Here is a 14,286-nt window from a genome sequence, read left to right as displayed (position 1 = left end):
TTAAATACAAACAACACAAGAAGTGACAGCACTTTGCAATAGCAGAAGGAGAGCAAGAGCTTGGGTTTGGGAAGAATCACAGAAGAAATAGGCAAAGAAAGGAAATACTTACAAGAAACTCGTCTCTAATAAAATACTTGGCCCTTGTAACTCTGGGATCCTCACCAGGCTCTGGTGTTGCTGATTAATAATAAAAGAAGCATCTTATTAAAACAGGTGTTTTCTGGTAACAGCACCTAAAAATCTCAACTTACTCCTCAAATATGACAGAAATCCCCTTGGCAAAACTGACTGTGAGACAAGACAAACCATGACTTTATTTAAAGCAGCGGGACTTCAGGAGAACAAGGGAATATTACAATGGCCACAGTACCAGGCATTTGACAGGTAAGAGAAATGTCCAGAGGCAGGATTAGGAGGAGTCCTGAGGACACATTTGTGACAAAAAGTCAGACTCTGATCTACACCAAAGTAAAAGGATTTTGTCATGATGAAATTATTAATATATTCAATGTTTAAGAGGCAGGAATATCTCATTATTAATACCTTAAATTAAACATTACCATTTGGCTAAAAGACATTGATGATTACATCTGCTTAAGAGTGTTCAAGTCTTAGCTGAAGCTACCAAAATCATCACAAATGTAATTAACAAGGAAATAATAAATTGCAAACAAAGCTTAAAAATCTTACCATCATCTGGTGTAGTGTAGCGAGCAAATTCTGGAAAGTAGTCTTCAATTTTAGATTTCCCTGCCAAAACTTTCTCTGCTAGTAAATCTTGTTTATTCAGGAAAAGGATTACTGAAATGGTCCGTAGCCACCTGTGCAAAATGGAAACCAAACACTGTGAGGAGGCACAGCCCAGATCATACAGAAACTTAAAATAAAGTAAATCACACAACATGCCTGGAAACAAGGCCATATGACACACTGGAATGATTTGGAAAGGTTTTTTATACCTGAATCCCAAGGGTGTAATTCCAGGTGTGCACACCCTGAGGTGCTCCCCACTTTGTGCTGTTAATCCAAACCCATCCCAGGGGAGACTTCCACCTCCCAGAGCACTGCTCCATCACCACTCTAATTACTTCAGCCTCATTATGGCAACCACCAATGAGTGGCTGTGCAGAGCTCTCTGCAATGAGCTGAGATTAATCAACATTACAGGTGGGAGGCTGTGACCAAAGAACCAGCCCAGACTATGCCAGGAGATGGGAACAACAGAGCCCCCTGTGCTGTTAACCCTGGTGGGCAGCTGCTCACTCACCTTCCTCCTCAGGGGGTGGAGGAGGAGGAAAGGGAGAATGAAAGCAAAAATATCTGGGGGTCAAGATAAAATATAAATGATGACTGTTTAATTAGTGAGGGGTAAGTAAAAGCCAGGAGAAGACCAAACAAGTGATGCAAAGGCAATCACTCACCACCTCCTGTGGGCAGACCAATACCCCCAAGCTGGGGAACCTCCCAAAATCCCCTCTTTTCCCCCTTACTGCAGGGAATGATGTTATGTGGCATGGATCACACCTTGGTCAGTCTGGATCTGCCCACCTGTGTCCCTGAGGATTCACTGCAGGGACAGAGTGAGGAACAGAGAGGGCTCTGCACACACTGCTCAGAGCATGAGTGTTATCAGCCTTGTTTTGGGCAAAACCCAAACCATGGCACTCTATGGGCTGTTATGGAGAAAATGAACTCTGTCCCAGCCAGGCCCCTCCACGAGTGGTGACAGGACCAGGAACCTCAGTGAGAAGTGCCTTTCACAGACCTGTTGTTCCAGATACTCTTGAAGAGGTTCAGTGCCTCCTGCAGCCGGTTGGTCTGATTGTCCTCTCGTATCACCATGTTGTAGCTACTGCTGGCCACCACAAATATGATAGCAGTCACATCTAAAGCAAGAAATACCCTTGAGTTAATGCCAAGCTTCTGAAGAAATACCCAGGAATAATGAAGTTCAGTAAGAAGTTGCCAGACTTTCAGCTCCCTGCAGAGAACAGGCTGGGATGCTGCTGCTGACAGCTTTGTAAGTAAAGGAATCAAAAAAGAAAGTGAAGAAACCAAGGAAGACAGGCAAGGCCACAGAACAGAAGCTGACAGAATGACAGAAAATGCAGGAAAGAAAGGAACTGGAGCAAGAGAGAGAAACTGAAGAAAGCCAAGAGGAGAATTTAAAAAAAATATAAAATGTGTAAAGAAAATTGGAAACAACCATGTGCTATCAGAAAAGGACAGGGAGGTCCTTGGGGGAAAACCTCAGGATAAACGGCACTTTTGATTTGTGTAAAGAGCAGTAGTAACAGCAGCAGGCTGCAGGGAATTCATGGTTAATTGCAGTGGTTCCCCTGTACGTGTTTCAGTGCTTGGAGCCCCATCTCCTCCCTGGGAGGCATTCCCAGGATCAGGATCCCTGAGCTGCTCCAGTCCCTCCCTCTGCCAGGCTCATCTACCTCAGCACAGCAGCACAGATGAGTCAGACCATGAGGCAACAGGAAGAGGAAGGAGCAGAGGTAAAACCCAAACAAATCTGTTACTGACAGCACAGAAGGAAATACTGCCCAGTCCTTCCACACACAGAGACAGTGTCCAGGTGATTCTGTGACAGGAACTGTAGCAATTTGCCATGAATTCCAAGTTGCATCTCTAGGATCTCACTGTAACTGTTCTACAAAAAGGTGGACTTTTTTGTGTAACTTCATTGCTATTTCGTCCAAACAACAAAGAAGTCTAGGCTGGCAAATAATGCACAAAGCCACCTCCAAAAATACTTGATTGATGGAAGAGAGGGAAGCCAAAAAAATGGACAAGCTGAAGTTATCGAAATAAAATTCCTCTCCACCTGCATTCTCCTTGAAGATGTTCTGTGTAGTTACAGGAGCTTCCATGTCAAGAAAAAACTCAATGCTGTATGATAGTTATATAACTCCTTATTGAGCTACATGGAAAGATGATGGATTTCATACAGATAAGAAAATGAAGATTAGGCACTACAATTCTGCAGAGAACTATTTTATAAAGCCACCAGAAATTCTAATCCTACCATTAAAACACTGGATCCATTTTCGGCGTTCATCTCGTTGCCCTCCAACATCAAACATACTGAGAAAAAAACATAAATCCAGTCAGTCAGAATCATTTTGTGCTGGGTTTTTTGTTTGTGTCTGCATGCAAACAGAAAAGGTAAGAAGCCTTAGAACTTCTGCGTTACAGAAGTTAAAGGGAATCTTGGATTACAAGAACCTGAACAGGTAAACAATCCGTGAACACAGGCATGGAGAGAAAATAGATTTAAAACATTTTGTTCTTTGTAATTTAAAATAAAGCATACCATTAGCATTTCATTTTCAAGCCAGACTACTAAATTAGAAAACCATAAAATTCTTCCTTTCTATTAAACACTGATACTTGAGAAATACAGTAGGCTCAATGAATATATGGTAGGCTCTCCTCCCAGTTCACCTTGGTTTTTGTCTGTGTTGTATTAAAAATTGTAAAAACATAAAAAGGAAAGAATTATACTTACTGAAAATTTACTTTATCCACCTGAAACTTGGTTTCAAAAATTCCTGATGTCAAAACTCTGCATCTGAGAAGATCCTAAAGCATAAGGGGAAATGCATTGATTCAGCACAGATACTTGGTGAGTTTCCATATATCCAGTAATGGAAATAAACCCCTTTTTGTCCATGCTGTACCACAACACCACTGGAACAGCACTGGAGTGTTCATTGTCACAGAAACATGATGGAAATCTTATAAGTGATGTAACCTTGCACATCATTTATGTGTATAAACATAATGCAAAGGACAAAGCCATTTTTACTGGAATACTAAATATGTACAATGCATGGCAATACCTGAAATGGTGACTGGAAAATGAATTAATTACCCCAAAGATGAAGGGGCAGATAAATGGTGCAATTTCCTCCCAAAGCCCCACGTACCTGGTCAGACGGGGTGTACTCGTTCTGTTTGACTATGTCAATCTTGTCTAGAAAACTGCAGAGAGGAAAGAAAAAAGAGAAATTCATCACTCTCAAATAAGTCAAAACGTCTGATGCTTTAGTAACTGACAGTTCCCAGGTAAATTCTGGTGCATTTTAATGCTCTCAGGCTCACAGAACGATGAAAACTCACACGCTGGAAAGGCAAAATTCGGGATTTTGTACCATTCCCAGCAGCGGCCGGCAGAGGGCTGAGCGCAGCTCAGTGAATCCATCTGGGAACCCCATCCAGCCCCTCCCGCCGGCTCCCCCAAAAACACCCCGGGGTTTAATTTGGGACATTTCTTCACAGGATCCCAACCTGGAACTGCTGCTGTGAACCTGAAACAACCACTCGAGCAAATTGCCCACATGTATTTCCCCGGAAAGTAAAATGAGGATTTTTAAACAACTTATCAACTCTGTAGTTCTTTAGATAAATGGAAGCCCTTAAGCAATTTCAGTACAAGTGAGAGGGGACACTGATTTTTCTGTCAGCTGCTGCTTCAGTGTTTCAGTTACTTTCTGCAGCAGCAGCAGTATTTGGCTAAATGGGTAATAAGAGATATATTTCATTCAAATTCATAGGCACTACCTACAGATCATACTCTGGAGTATTTAACTTTTTTTTTACTAATTAACTATAACCCTATCTTTTACTTCAACTCAAAGATCAAAAATCTCAAGGAATTAGTGAATTCTGCTCTGTTGTGGTGGCAAAGCAGCAGCTCAGGATTCAGATTTATGGTGTTTGCCCCCAGTGCCCCACACCAGGTGCCCCTTGCTCAGCCCCTTCCACTTCAGCAATGCTTCACCCCTACATTAATGATTAATCAGCCTTTAAACCAATAGGCCTTGAGCTCCCTTGGAAATTCCTCTGCATGAATTGTTTCCTCTCTGAAGCAGAGACCACAAAGGAAAGGTGAGTTTTCCCTGCCTCTTTAATGTGCACTAACAACAGCCACAGCTTCTATGGGGGAAAGGGAGCCCTGTCCCAGATTCACAAATCAAAGCCCAAAAAGCTCCAACTAAAGCCACCACTGACAAGTCAGCTCCAGTTTCGCCTCTCCTGACCTCCTAAAACACCTAATGAGGAGCAGGGAAAGGGGGGAAAAAATCCTGTATTCTGGCTTCAGTACAATGTCCTTTTCTAGATGATCTTGCTTCAGAGACACGTGAAAATTAATTTTTGTTTAGACTGAATTACAGAATTTTAAACACATTAGAATGTATCTTAAGCTAACACGTTACAAAAACACGTGAGACAAAGTGCAAAGATCAATTTCCATCAGGGAACGTGACATGGCCACAGACTCACAAGGATAAAGTGGTGACAAACTGTGCTCTGCAATTTGCAAACTGCATTTTTTCCTCATATCTTCCAAGCTGTTAAGTAATTTTTTTTTTTTAATCCAAAGGGAGGATATAAAACTCAGTGTTGAGTACACAGAGGATGTTAAATAAGTACAACAGCCCTGAGTTCCAAGTAGCACGAGTGTTTCCACCCCATCCTCTCCCCTCAGAGCAGTTTCAAAATCACGTGGCAATTTCACAAGTTGGAGGATGCTTGAAAAATGTTCCGAACAGAACATGTTCATCAAGATACAAAGGTGATTACTGCAATCATTCTGCCTTTCTGGATGAATTTATCCAAGCAGAACATTTTATGCTGGGTTCTACAAGAGGTGGGTTTTTGGTTTTGTTTTGGGGGTTTTTTTGTTGGATTTTTTTTTTTTTCATTTTATTTTTAACCACTCAGCTAATCAGCTTAATGGATTTTGGAAACTGAAAATTAGAAAATAACAACAAGATATTGCTAAAACCTGGAACTGAAAGTACAAACCTCTTACTGTTGTTTATGCAGACTATTTTTAGGCCCATGATTTCCTTGAAAAACATCAGCCACATAGGAGCAGTAGTACTGTACTAGAGATGAATTCCAACAGCAGTGCTCATGCCAGGTAAAACAAATTCAAATGGAATAAATATTTCTTCTTCCCCCCAAAACAAGCTCTAACCTTCAGCAACATCTGATACCCCTAACAATGCTCCCTGGAGAAGGAAGTCTTTCACTGTGTGACAGACACCAGAAAACGCCTCCTGCTTCCAGGGCATTTTGGGGAAAATGGAGCACAGTGATGTGTTCCATGAAGATTTTTCCTTGTGCCTTTCCTCAAAGTCTGCTGCAGCAGCTTTAGAAAGGGCTAAAGGTGTTAAAAAGCAGTTTGATTTTTTTGCTCGCATGTAAAGAGAGGGAATTGTTCTTTTGCTTGGTCAATGTAAAAACAAATGTGAGCAGAAAAGGGGAGCAGAAATTTGATCTGCTCTGATACACCTAAAATAAGGAGCAACAGCGGGAGCATGAGAGTTCAGAAAACATCAATACACTGAGTTCAGAGACTTCTCAGTCAATGTTAGTCAAAACCAAACAATTTATCCACTAAATTAAACTAATAATCCAGTCAGATGAGAACAAAGCCCAATTCAAAATAAACACAAATTTGCCATCATTAATTTCTATTTTTAATTCTTGCTATGCTCTACCCAAAACATAAGTGAGGCCACTTGAGTACAACTTTGTGTGCTGAACTCACTGCTGTGAGATTGTTCTGAGCCTCCTGGAGAGGTGCCCACCATCTACTGTGTCAGCAGTGAACTTACAGGGAGAAACACAAGTGACCTTGATGAAATAATTCACATAAAACTGTCAAACCACAAAACCAAATTTTATACTGCGAGCAAGCCTTGAACCAAGTTACAAAGTTAGTGTTGTGTTTTTGTTCTGTAAAATCTTCCCAGAGATTATATGGAAAAGCTATTTTCCAGAAAGCAAATAATTCATTCAGCATTGCTGCCAATTCTCACTTTGGGCCACATTCTGAACATGACTAAATAACAGGATCAGCTACTGCTCTGCAAAATTCTGTCACGTACAAGAGGCTCTTCTGCCTGTGCTATAAAACACTGATACTGCTCTGACACACACTGACAAAAAAACCTCAAAAGACTTCAGGTTATTTATTTGCAGTCAGCAACACTGAGAGGAAGCATCTCTAGGACACCACCACCTGTGCTCTGAGATATTAAAATAAAAGGTACTAACGAAAAATTAAAACAATCTGAAATTAAAAAAAATATGCTGCACTTTTGTGTCCCTTTTTTTAGCTTAGGGAAGGAAAACCACATGTGAAGTGTTCCAAGAAGATCTTTGTGACAGATAAAGTGTCTTCAATTTTAAGGGCAGATTCACAGAGAGCTACACAGAGGCTTTCCTTAGCTCCAGCAGGTCTGAGTAATTAAGCCATACATGTATCCTCAATTCTTTCCAAGTCTTAGCTAAAACTATTATGTCAAAGCCATGTCCCAATTTTCAGATGAAGATCTATGCCAGTACCTGAGTTATTCTGGAGTTCTTTCATCCAGAGAGAGCTGCTTTATCCCTATGGAGGGATTTCCTGAATGAACAGAGCCAGACAAAACCTGCAGCTTGTTTTCCCTGCTGGAAAGGTGTGTGACACAAAATCCTCCACCTGAGAGCCAGCACAGCCTCGCTGGCTGGGGCAGCACGGGAGGGAACTCGGGCTCCTTCTCCAGCATTTCCTGACAGCCTCCTCAATAAACAGCAACTGAAATGTTTCTCTCTCTCATCTGACAAAATGGTTGGCACACAGGAATTATTTTTTTTTTCTGCTTTGTGAAGAAGAGCTTTTGTTTTCAGCCTAGAACAACACTGGAAAGGTGTCTTCAAACACACCTATATTTGAGGAGCTTTATTTCCATCAGGTTTTTTTTCTGGTCAAGTCATAACTTGAATTTTCATATAAAATGTCTCCCTTAAAAAAACACAGTAAGATTCATCGTCAGTGTCAGAAAGACATTTCATGAAATCAAGATTTCAATCCCAACTAAAGACAGCACTTATTTATAACTTAAAAGCCTCAACAGTAGCAGTGAAACTCTGCATTTGTGAAGTTCCCTGCCTCTGAAAGCCTCGAGGTATTTTACAGACAGTAAATCAGACTTCCAGCTCCTGCCTGCCTTCACTGAGCTGCATTTCCTGACTCCACCATCTCACCCCAGAATGCACACATGGCATAACCCTATTTTAAAGGCAGGCACTGAGTAGTTAATTGCCCCAAGTCCCTTGAGTCAGTGGAAATGATTTTCCATTTTTCATTTCCACTGAGTCATGTGTTTCTACCAAGATATTACTAAGAACCCACCAGAATATTACTAAGAATTATCAAGATTTTACTAAGAATTACACTGGCATTTCCCCTGATCACCTCTAAAACAGTCTTTCCAATTCAGGTTTCTATGACCAGAAAGAAATTAATATTTTTTACTGATCACCCTAAAGACCAAACTGTGCAAATGCCCAGCAGATTTGTATTTATCTACACTCCAGCAGAACTACAAAGTACTACTTAAAAGTAGTTTTAAGCTGAAATTTAAGTCAACATTAACAGTGTTTATTGTAAACAAGAGTGCATTTTTTATTTTTCAGAACAGACCATGCTTTCCTTCTGCTTTCCTGCCTTTTTAGTCATTGCCATAATCCTTTATGTTATTCAGCAAAGCTTTCTAAAAGCTCTGCAGTTAACTATTTGGTAAATTCTTTCTTCAGCTATGCTGTCTGTGCTGAGCCAGAGACACAGGATGAGCACAAAGATAGAAAACTCCCCTTTAAAATGATATTTGTGTGTGAATGAACTGACTGTCCCTCAACTCTGTCCCTTTCTGCTGCTCAAAGCAAGCAGGGTAGAGGGGGGAATCCTGTTCCTCAAACTGGTGATAAAGATTTCAGCTGGTTTATTTTGCAAGAGGAGCAGAGCTGCAGGCAGATTTACAGGAATGATACAAATAAAACAAGCAAATGTTCAATCTGCTGGTATTTAGAGTGTCCTGCAAACATGGGCAGCACATGAAACCAAACTTGTCAGGTTTTCCTCAAATTAAGATACAAATCTAAGCTGGGACATCAATAGGTTTTGACTGTTTTTTACAGATGTACTGGTACTTTCTATTATTTGCAAAGAGGGAGATTTTACTGCTGAGGTGGTCACTAAAAATGTGCCACAAACGTTACTGGAAAACTGAAAATGCTCAGAAAGGTAAAGCTCTATTTTCTCCCTAAATAAAACTAGATAAGGAGAGAGAAAATAAATTACAAAACCTTTGTAATTACTTTAACAACTTTACAATCAGGAAAGAGAAAAAAAATCTTTATAGAGACAGGCACATAGGGACAGTTCTGTACCAAGTATTATTGGTATAATTAGGAGAGCTTTATATTGCACCTAAAACCATCCCACATACGATGTCCCTGTAACAACATCCTCCATGTCAGTCCTCAGACATAAGGATCCCATTGAAAACCAGATTTATGTTGGAAATGAACCTCGAAATGTAGCACAAAACATGAACAGAAGTAAACCTAAAGTCTCCAGAAAACTTTCCCAAGAAGCTGCAAACACTTTGATTTCCAGTTTCAAGTCAAAGCATTATTATGATTTCCTTATCGAAATTGTAAGAAAGGTTTTCAAATAGTCTAAAGCTCAGAATTTAATTATAGACGGTGTCAATGCACACATATCCCAGAAAAGTGATTTTGAGAGCGGCCCCAGCTGTAATTCCAGAAGAACCTCGAGCATTCCAGCCACTTGGAGGCGGAGGGGCACCATGGGTCTAATTTTGAACAAATAATGAGAAAGCTGAAAAGTATGACTCCATATATTTGGAATCATCTTGTGGTAATCAAGGTTACAGCTCCTTATATGGCGCGGAGAACATGAAGCACACACAAAAAAAAGAGTATTAAAACTATGGGGTACAAAGAACTGCAGCTATCCCAAAAAAACCAGGACGTGCCAGCAAAGCCCCTTTAGTTTTGTGTCTCTGGGAAGTTCAAACCTTGCCCTAAAAACGAGGCTGGTTCCGCAGGCAGCTTCCCAGAGTGCCTGATGAAAGCAGCACAACTCCGGGAGGCATGAATGAATTTCAGACAAACCCAGCAGAAGGCAAAGCACCCTTCAAACACTGCCAGCACTCCAAAAGGGAAATGGGGAAAAGGTAGGAGAAAGAGAAAAATCTATTTAAAGAGGGAGTAGTTGTCTCTTTTTTCCTTTTCCCCCCCTCTCTCTCCGCCTGTCTAAAGTTAGTCTGGCTTAGAGGATGCACTAACTTTCCCAATCAGTTTTACATTACAGCACAAGTCCAGAAATAGCTCCCAGCCGCCTTGGCCTCTAGCACGGTTGCCATGACAATGGAACCACAGGGCTATAAATAGCTCATCAGCACCAAATCTTGTGAGACACATCTGGAATGGGGCCAGCCCAGCCCCGGCCTGACAAATAAAAATAGGCACAGGCAGTTTCAAAGGCTGGAAAGGTGCAATGTGGCTCGGGCTGTGCAGAGCAGGGCAGGGAAACGGGTTTGATTGCTTGTTAGCACGAGATTTATTTGATAGGAGATTGGGAGAGGTATAAAAGTCACTTTATTGCATACTAAACAGCCAGCCTTTCTCTAAGGTCTATTTTTCTTTCTTTTCCCCACCCGTCTGCAGCACAACCACCCCGCTTTTGAAACTGTAACAATGCAGCCTTTTGCCCAGGAGACCATTAAAATAAGGAAAAACAGAAGGGAAGAACAGAGATCCTCCAATCTTCCCCCCCACAAGTATTTCTGTACGTTTTTGGCTGAAGTGCTGCTGCGGGTGTGACAGGGATCCTGGCTGGGATCCTGCCGGGCTGGAGCCTTTGCTCCAGCTCAAATCAGCCTCAGGCAGCCTGGAGAGGGACAGGGCTCCCAAATCCCCTCTCAGCATCGTCCCTTTGCACCACAGCACATCCCACCCCACTGCCCAGAGCCCACTGCTGCCCCACTGCCTCTGGAGCAAGCGCTTTCTCACACTTAGTGGGTGACAAAATGTCATATTTTTAGCACAGGCTCTTGATCAACCCATTCAATTACATCCAAATTATCTGTGTGGGAACAGAATGTTATGTCAAAAATGTTATTCAGTGTATTTGTCAATATTACTCAACAGAAGCCATTTGTATAATGAGGAGATTCAATATTTTCTCCAGCATAGGAAAGCAGCAGCTCAGGAACCAGACTGAAGTTGTGAGATTTTGTTATTTCACAGCCACTGGAAGTAGTAAGTCAGCGTGATACAACACAGAGAACACCACTCCCAAAATATAAAATCCTAGTTGCTCTATCAAAAACCAATAGAGACTACAGATGGTGATCAAGAAACTGCAACTATAATAAGCATTAAGCCACAGTAAAATCTCTTCTGTCTGCCAAAAAGGCACCGTGTGTGCACTCCCTGCAAGCTGCACCATCAGCCCACAGGATTCCTTTAGGTCCCTACATGGATATTTTCATTGCTAAAAATTGTAGAGTTACTTCCACCCAGGCTCTGAGCTGTGTGTAAAGTCCCCTGCCTTTCCCCACATCCAGTTTGCTCCCTGCACCTCAACAAGGCACACCAGGAACAGCAGCTTGCACAGAAGGATTTTGGATAATGCACTTTAATTTATTTTATTGGTTTTTATAAAGATACTCCAAGTTAGTCTAAGAGTGTATCACCAGCTGCAAGTTCTGATTTAAATAATACAAAAATTAATTTTTTTCTTAAGAAAGCAACTCATACATCACTACAAGACAGCCCTTTCTGGCCCACATAAGGGACAAATTTTCTCATTTTATCTGGGGGAAAAGATGAGGGGGAGAAGGCTGTGGAGTAGCACACTACATGAGATGACCATTTTCCTGTTTTAAATCTTTTTTAATTCTAAGCTAAAGTCACAGACCTTATATACTGCAGAAGAGACCAAAAAGTGCATCCCTCCTGTGCTCTGTGGATACTGGATTTGGAGAGAAACTTGAAATTTAATAATTTTTCACAATGTAATATAATTTAAATCTGTCAGGTTCAATAAGGATCTTCTTAGGCTTAAGAATATTTGCTGTTAACTTAGACTAAATGTCTGTTTAAGTAAAGTAAAATTCAAATTTAAGAATTTTAAGTGAAATTTGAATATGAATTTGCTTGAAATTCCCCATATTTGATTTCAAATAAGGATATGAAATCTTCCTTCAATCCCATATGCCATTTTTAAAATGGCAACAGCCTATCTATGTTATAGGTGTACATCCTCTATGGTAGGCTGCTCTGAGCAATTAAAACAGGTGAACCTAATTGTGTTCCATCCAACTATTTTTATGAATCTTGTCCTCAAGATCTGTAGCTCCCTCCAGTGCCATCAAATCAGTAAAACTGATTTCAGCTGAAGAATTAATAACATCACTAATAAATTAAAAATTATGTTAACAATTAAAAATATTAATAAAAGTGCATTCAGGTGATAAAAGAATTAACAAGCTTAATACTCCATACTGGTTTCCCTAAACTGAAGAAACAGAGCCATCTGCAAAACCAGATACAATGAAGGTTCAGACAGTTCCCACATTTTTTCAGCTTGTGTGTGGCTTGAAACCCTAAACAGGGAGAACACAGAACCAGGCACTTCCCCAGTCACTGCTGGAAAAATGGGCAGCATCATTTGCAACAGGGATTTTAGGGACAAGGCTCAGTGGAGTGACAGGACCTCACGCGACAGAGCAGGAATTCTGAACCAGGCCCGAGTTTGCGCAGGAATGAAGGAAGCAGTGACAGCTCGGGGAAGGAATCAGGCCCCAGATGGGCCCAAACAATGGGGAGACAGAGCTCTGCTGGGCCCTGAGCAGGGGGCTGAGGGAGGACTTCCAAACACACTTGTACAAAGATCTTCACAAAAATAGTTTGTGTATATTTAGATGCAAGATAGAAATCCAGTGCTGGAATCTTGTCTGCTTAAGCACCATCCCAGCTGAGATTTTTGTTCAGTTTGGGAAGTTGGGTTCTCTGGCAAAAAGGCAGTGATTGTGACTCTGATGCTGCTGACAGGACACTGAAATGTTCATTTCTGTCCCGTGATGGGGCTGGAAGGGCCTGGGACAGGACTGAGGACCTGGCAGGACCTGCTGGCTGACAGTCCCACACCTCACAGCGCTCACATTTCAGATTTTGCTCTCCTCAGAGCAATGTGGCTTCCCCCTCTCCTTCTTCTTTAAATGTTCTGCTTTCAACCCAGCAAAACCAACTCCAGGCCTCTGAAAAAGCAGAGGCACAAACTGGCACCTGGAGTTGAAAGCATCTGTAAAGAGCACAACTATCATTTGGAACTGAGTTAATAATAATACAGTAATTATTTTTTTCTTTTTCTTGAAAACATTTGCTTGACTATGAAATTTAATACCAGGCAGATTAAAAAATATATAATTTTAAACCAGGCAAATGACACAGAGCTACAACAGCATTTTATACTGTGAATTTTGAGCAGGGCAGGGACACTCATCTTTGGCTGCAGTGAAAAGCAAATATCTGGTTCTGTGTTCTGCCATACAACAACATGAAGAAGTCAAGTTTAAGTGCTTGTCTGTCCCTGGCACACATTACACTCAGGCAGATAAAAGCAGCAAGAAATCAAACTTGAAGCCAAAATCAAAGGTAAACAATAAAGGTGACCACACTGCTTCTGTGGAAAAGCCATTCAGAGGAGTCACCATGGTTCTGGAATAGTGCAGTCCTCTTTCATTCCCCATGAAAAACCTTTCAGTCACCCAGTTTCATGGTTCTGCTTTTTGTGGAGTGTTTTGCTACTCTTAAAAGGAAAATCTAATACAGACCCTCCATCTTTGCTTACTCGTGTGTCTGTGACAGCATCAACACACACCACTGGCTATGCAGTGTTTCCACAAACTGCATTTGGGTATTTAGTGCTTTTAAGCCTGCAATTAAAATGGACACCACGTAGAATAATGTGGCTTTACAAAGACTCACAAACAGCCCTGATTTAACAAGGGACATGACAAGTCATTTTAGAATCTTTTAAATACAATATTTTGGCCTTCCCTCCTCTTCCCCACTGACCTAACTTGACTCAACTCACTCTGAAGCAGAATTTAAATCATTACAAAAGTATGAACTTTAAATCTCACCTCTGAAAAGACACAGCTGGTTATAAAAGACCTTAAAATAGTACAAAAAGCTCTAGTCATTCAAATGAATGTAAAACACAGTAGGACAGACTTTGTATTTACAAAACATATTCTAACATTTGCAAAATTTGTTTTTTCATGCGGACTTTTCTAAGCCGTGTGCTTTTAGTGCTGGAGTCACAGAGAATTTAGAATGAAGTGTGCACAGGAAAAGTAAAATCCCTGACAAGGCACAACCTCCTCCTGTTTCCTCTCT

The 14,286-nt window shown here is 41.0% G+C and overlaps 1 protein-coding gene across 2 annotated transcripts in view; it reads right to left on the bottom strand.

The window, feature by feature from the left end:
* The window catches only part of GNAS (GNAS complex locus), a 127,246-nt gene that overhangs the window by 4,582 nt on the left and 108,378 nt on the right, over positions 1–14,286 (bottom strand). For both annotated transcript variants that reach the window (XM_059481063.1, XM_059481064.1), the window contains exons 6-11: positions 3,942–3,996; positions 3,521–3,594; positions 3,038–3,096; positions 1,769–1,889; positions 694–824; positions 113–180 (exon numbers count right to left, since the gene is read on the bottom strand). In XM_059481063.1, coding sequence (XP_059337046.1) covers positions 113–180; positions 694–824; positions 1,769–1,889; positions 3,038–3,096; positions 3,521–3,594; positions 3,942–3,996 — 508 coding nt within the window. The remainder of the gene's footprint in view (positions 1–112; positions 181–693; positions 825–1,768; positions 1,890–3,037; positions 3,097–3,520; positions 3,595–3,941; positions 3,997–14,286) is intronic.

Source organism: Ammospiza nelsoni, chromosome 12 (genome assembly GCF_027579445.1).
Source record: "Ammospiza nelsoni isolate bAmmNel1 chromosome 12, bAmmNel1.pri, whole genome shotgun sequence".
NCBI classification, from domain to species: Eukaryota; Metazoa; Chordata; class Aves; order Passeriformes; family Passerellidae; genus Ammospiza; species Ammospiza nelsoni.
Note: the sequence above shows the minus strand (reverse complement) of the source record. Positions and strands in the feature narration are given on the sequence as shown.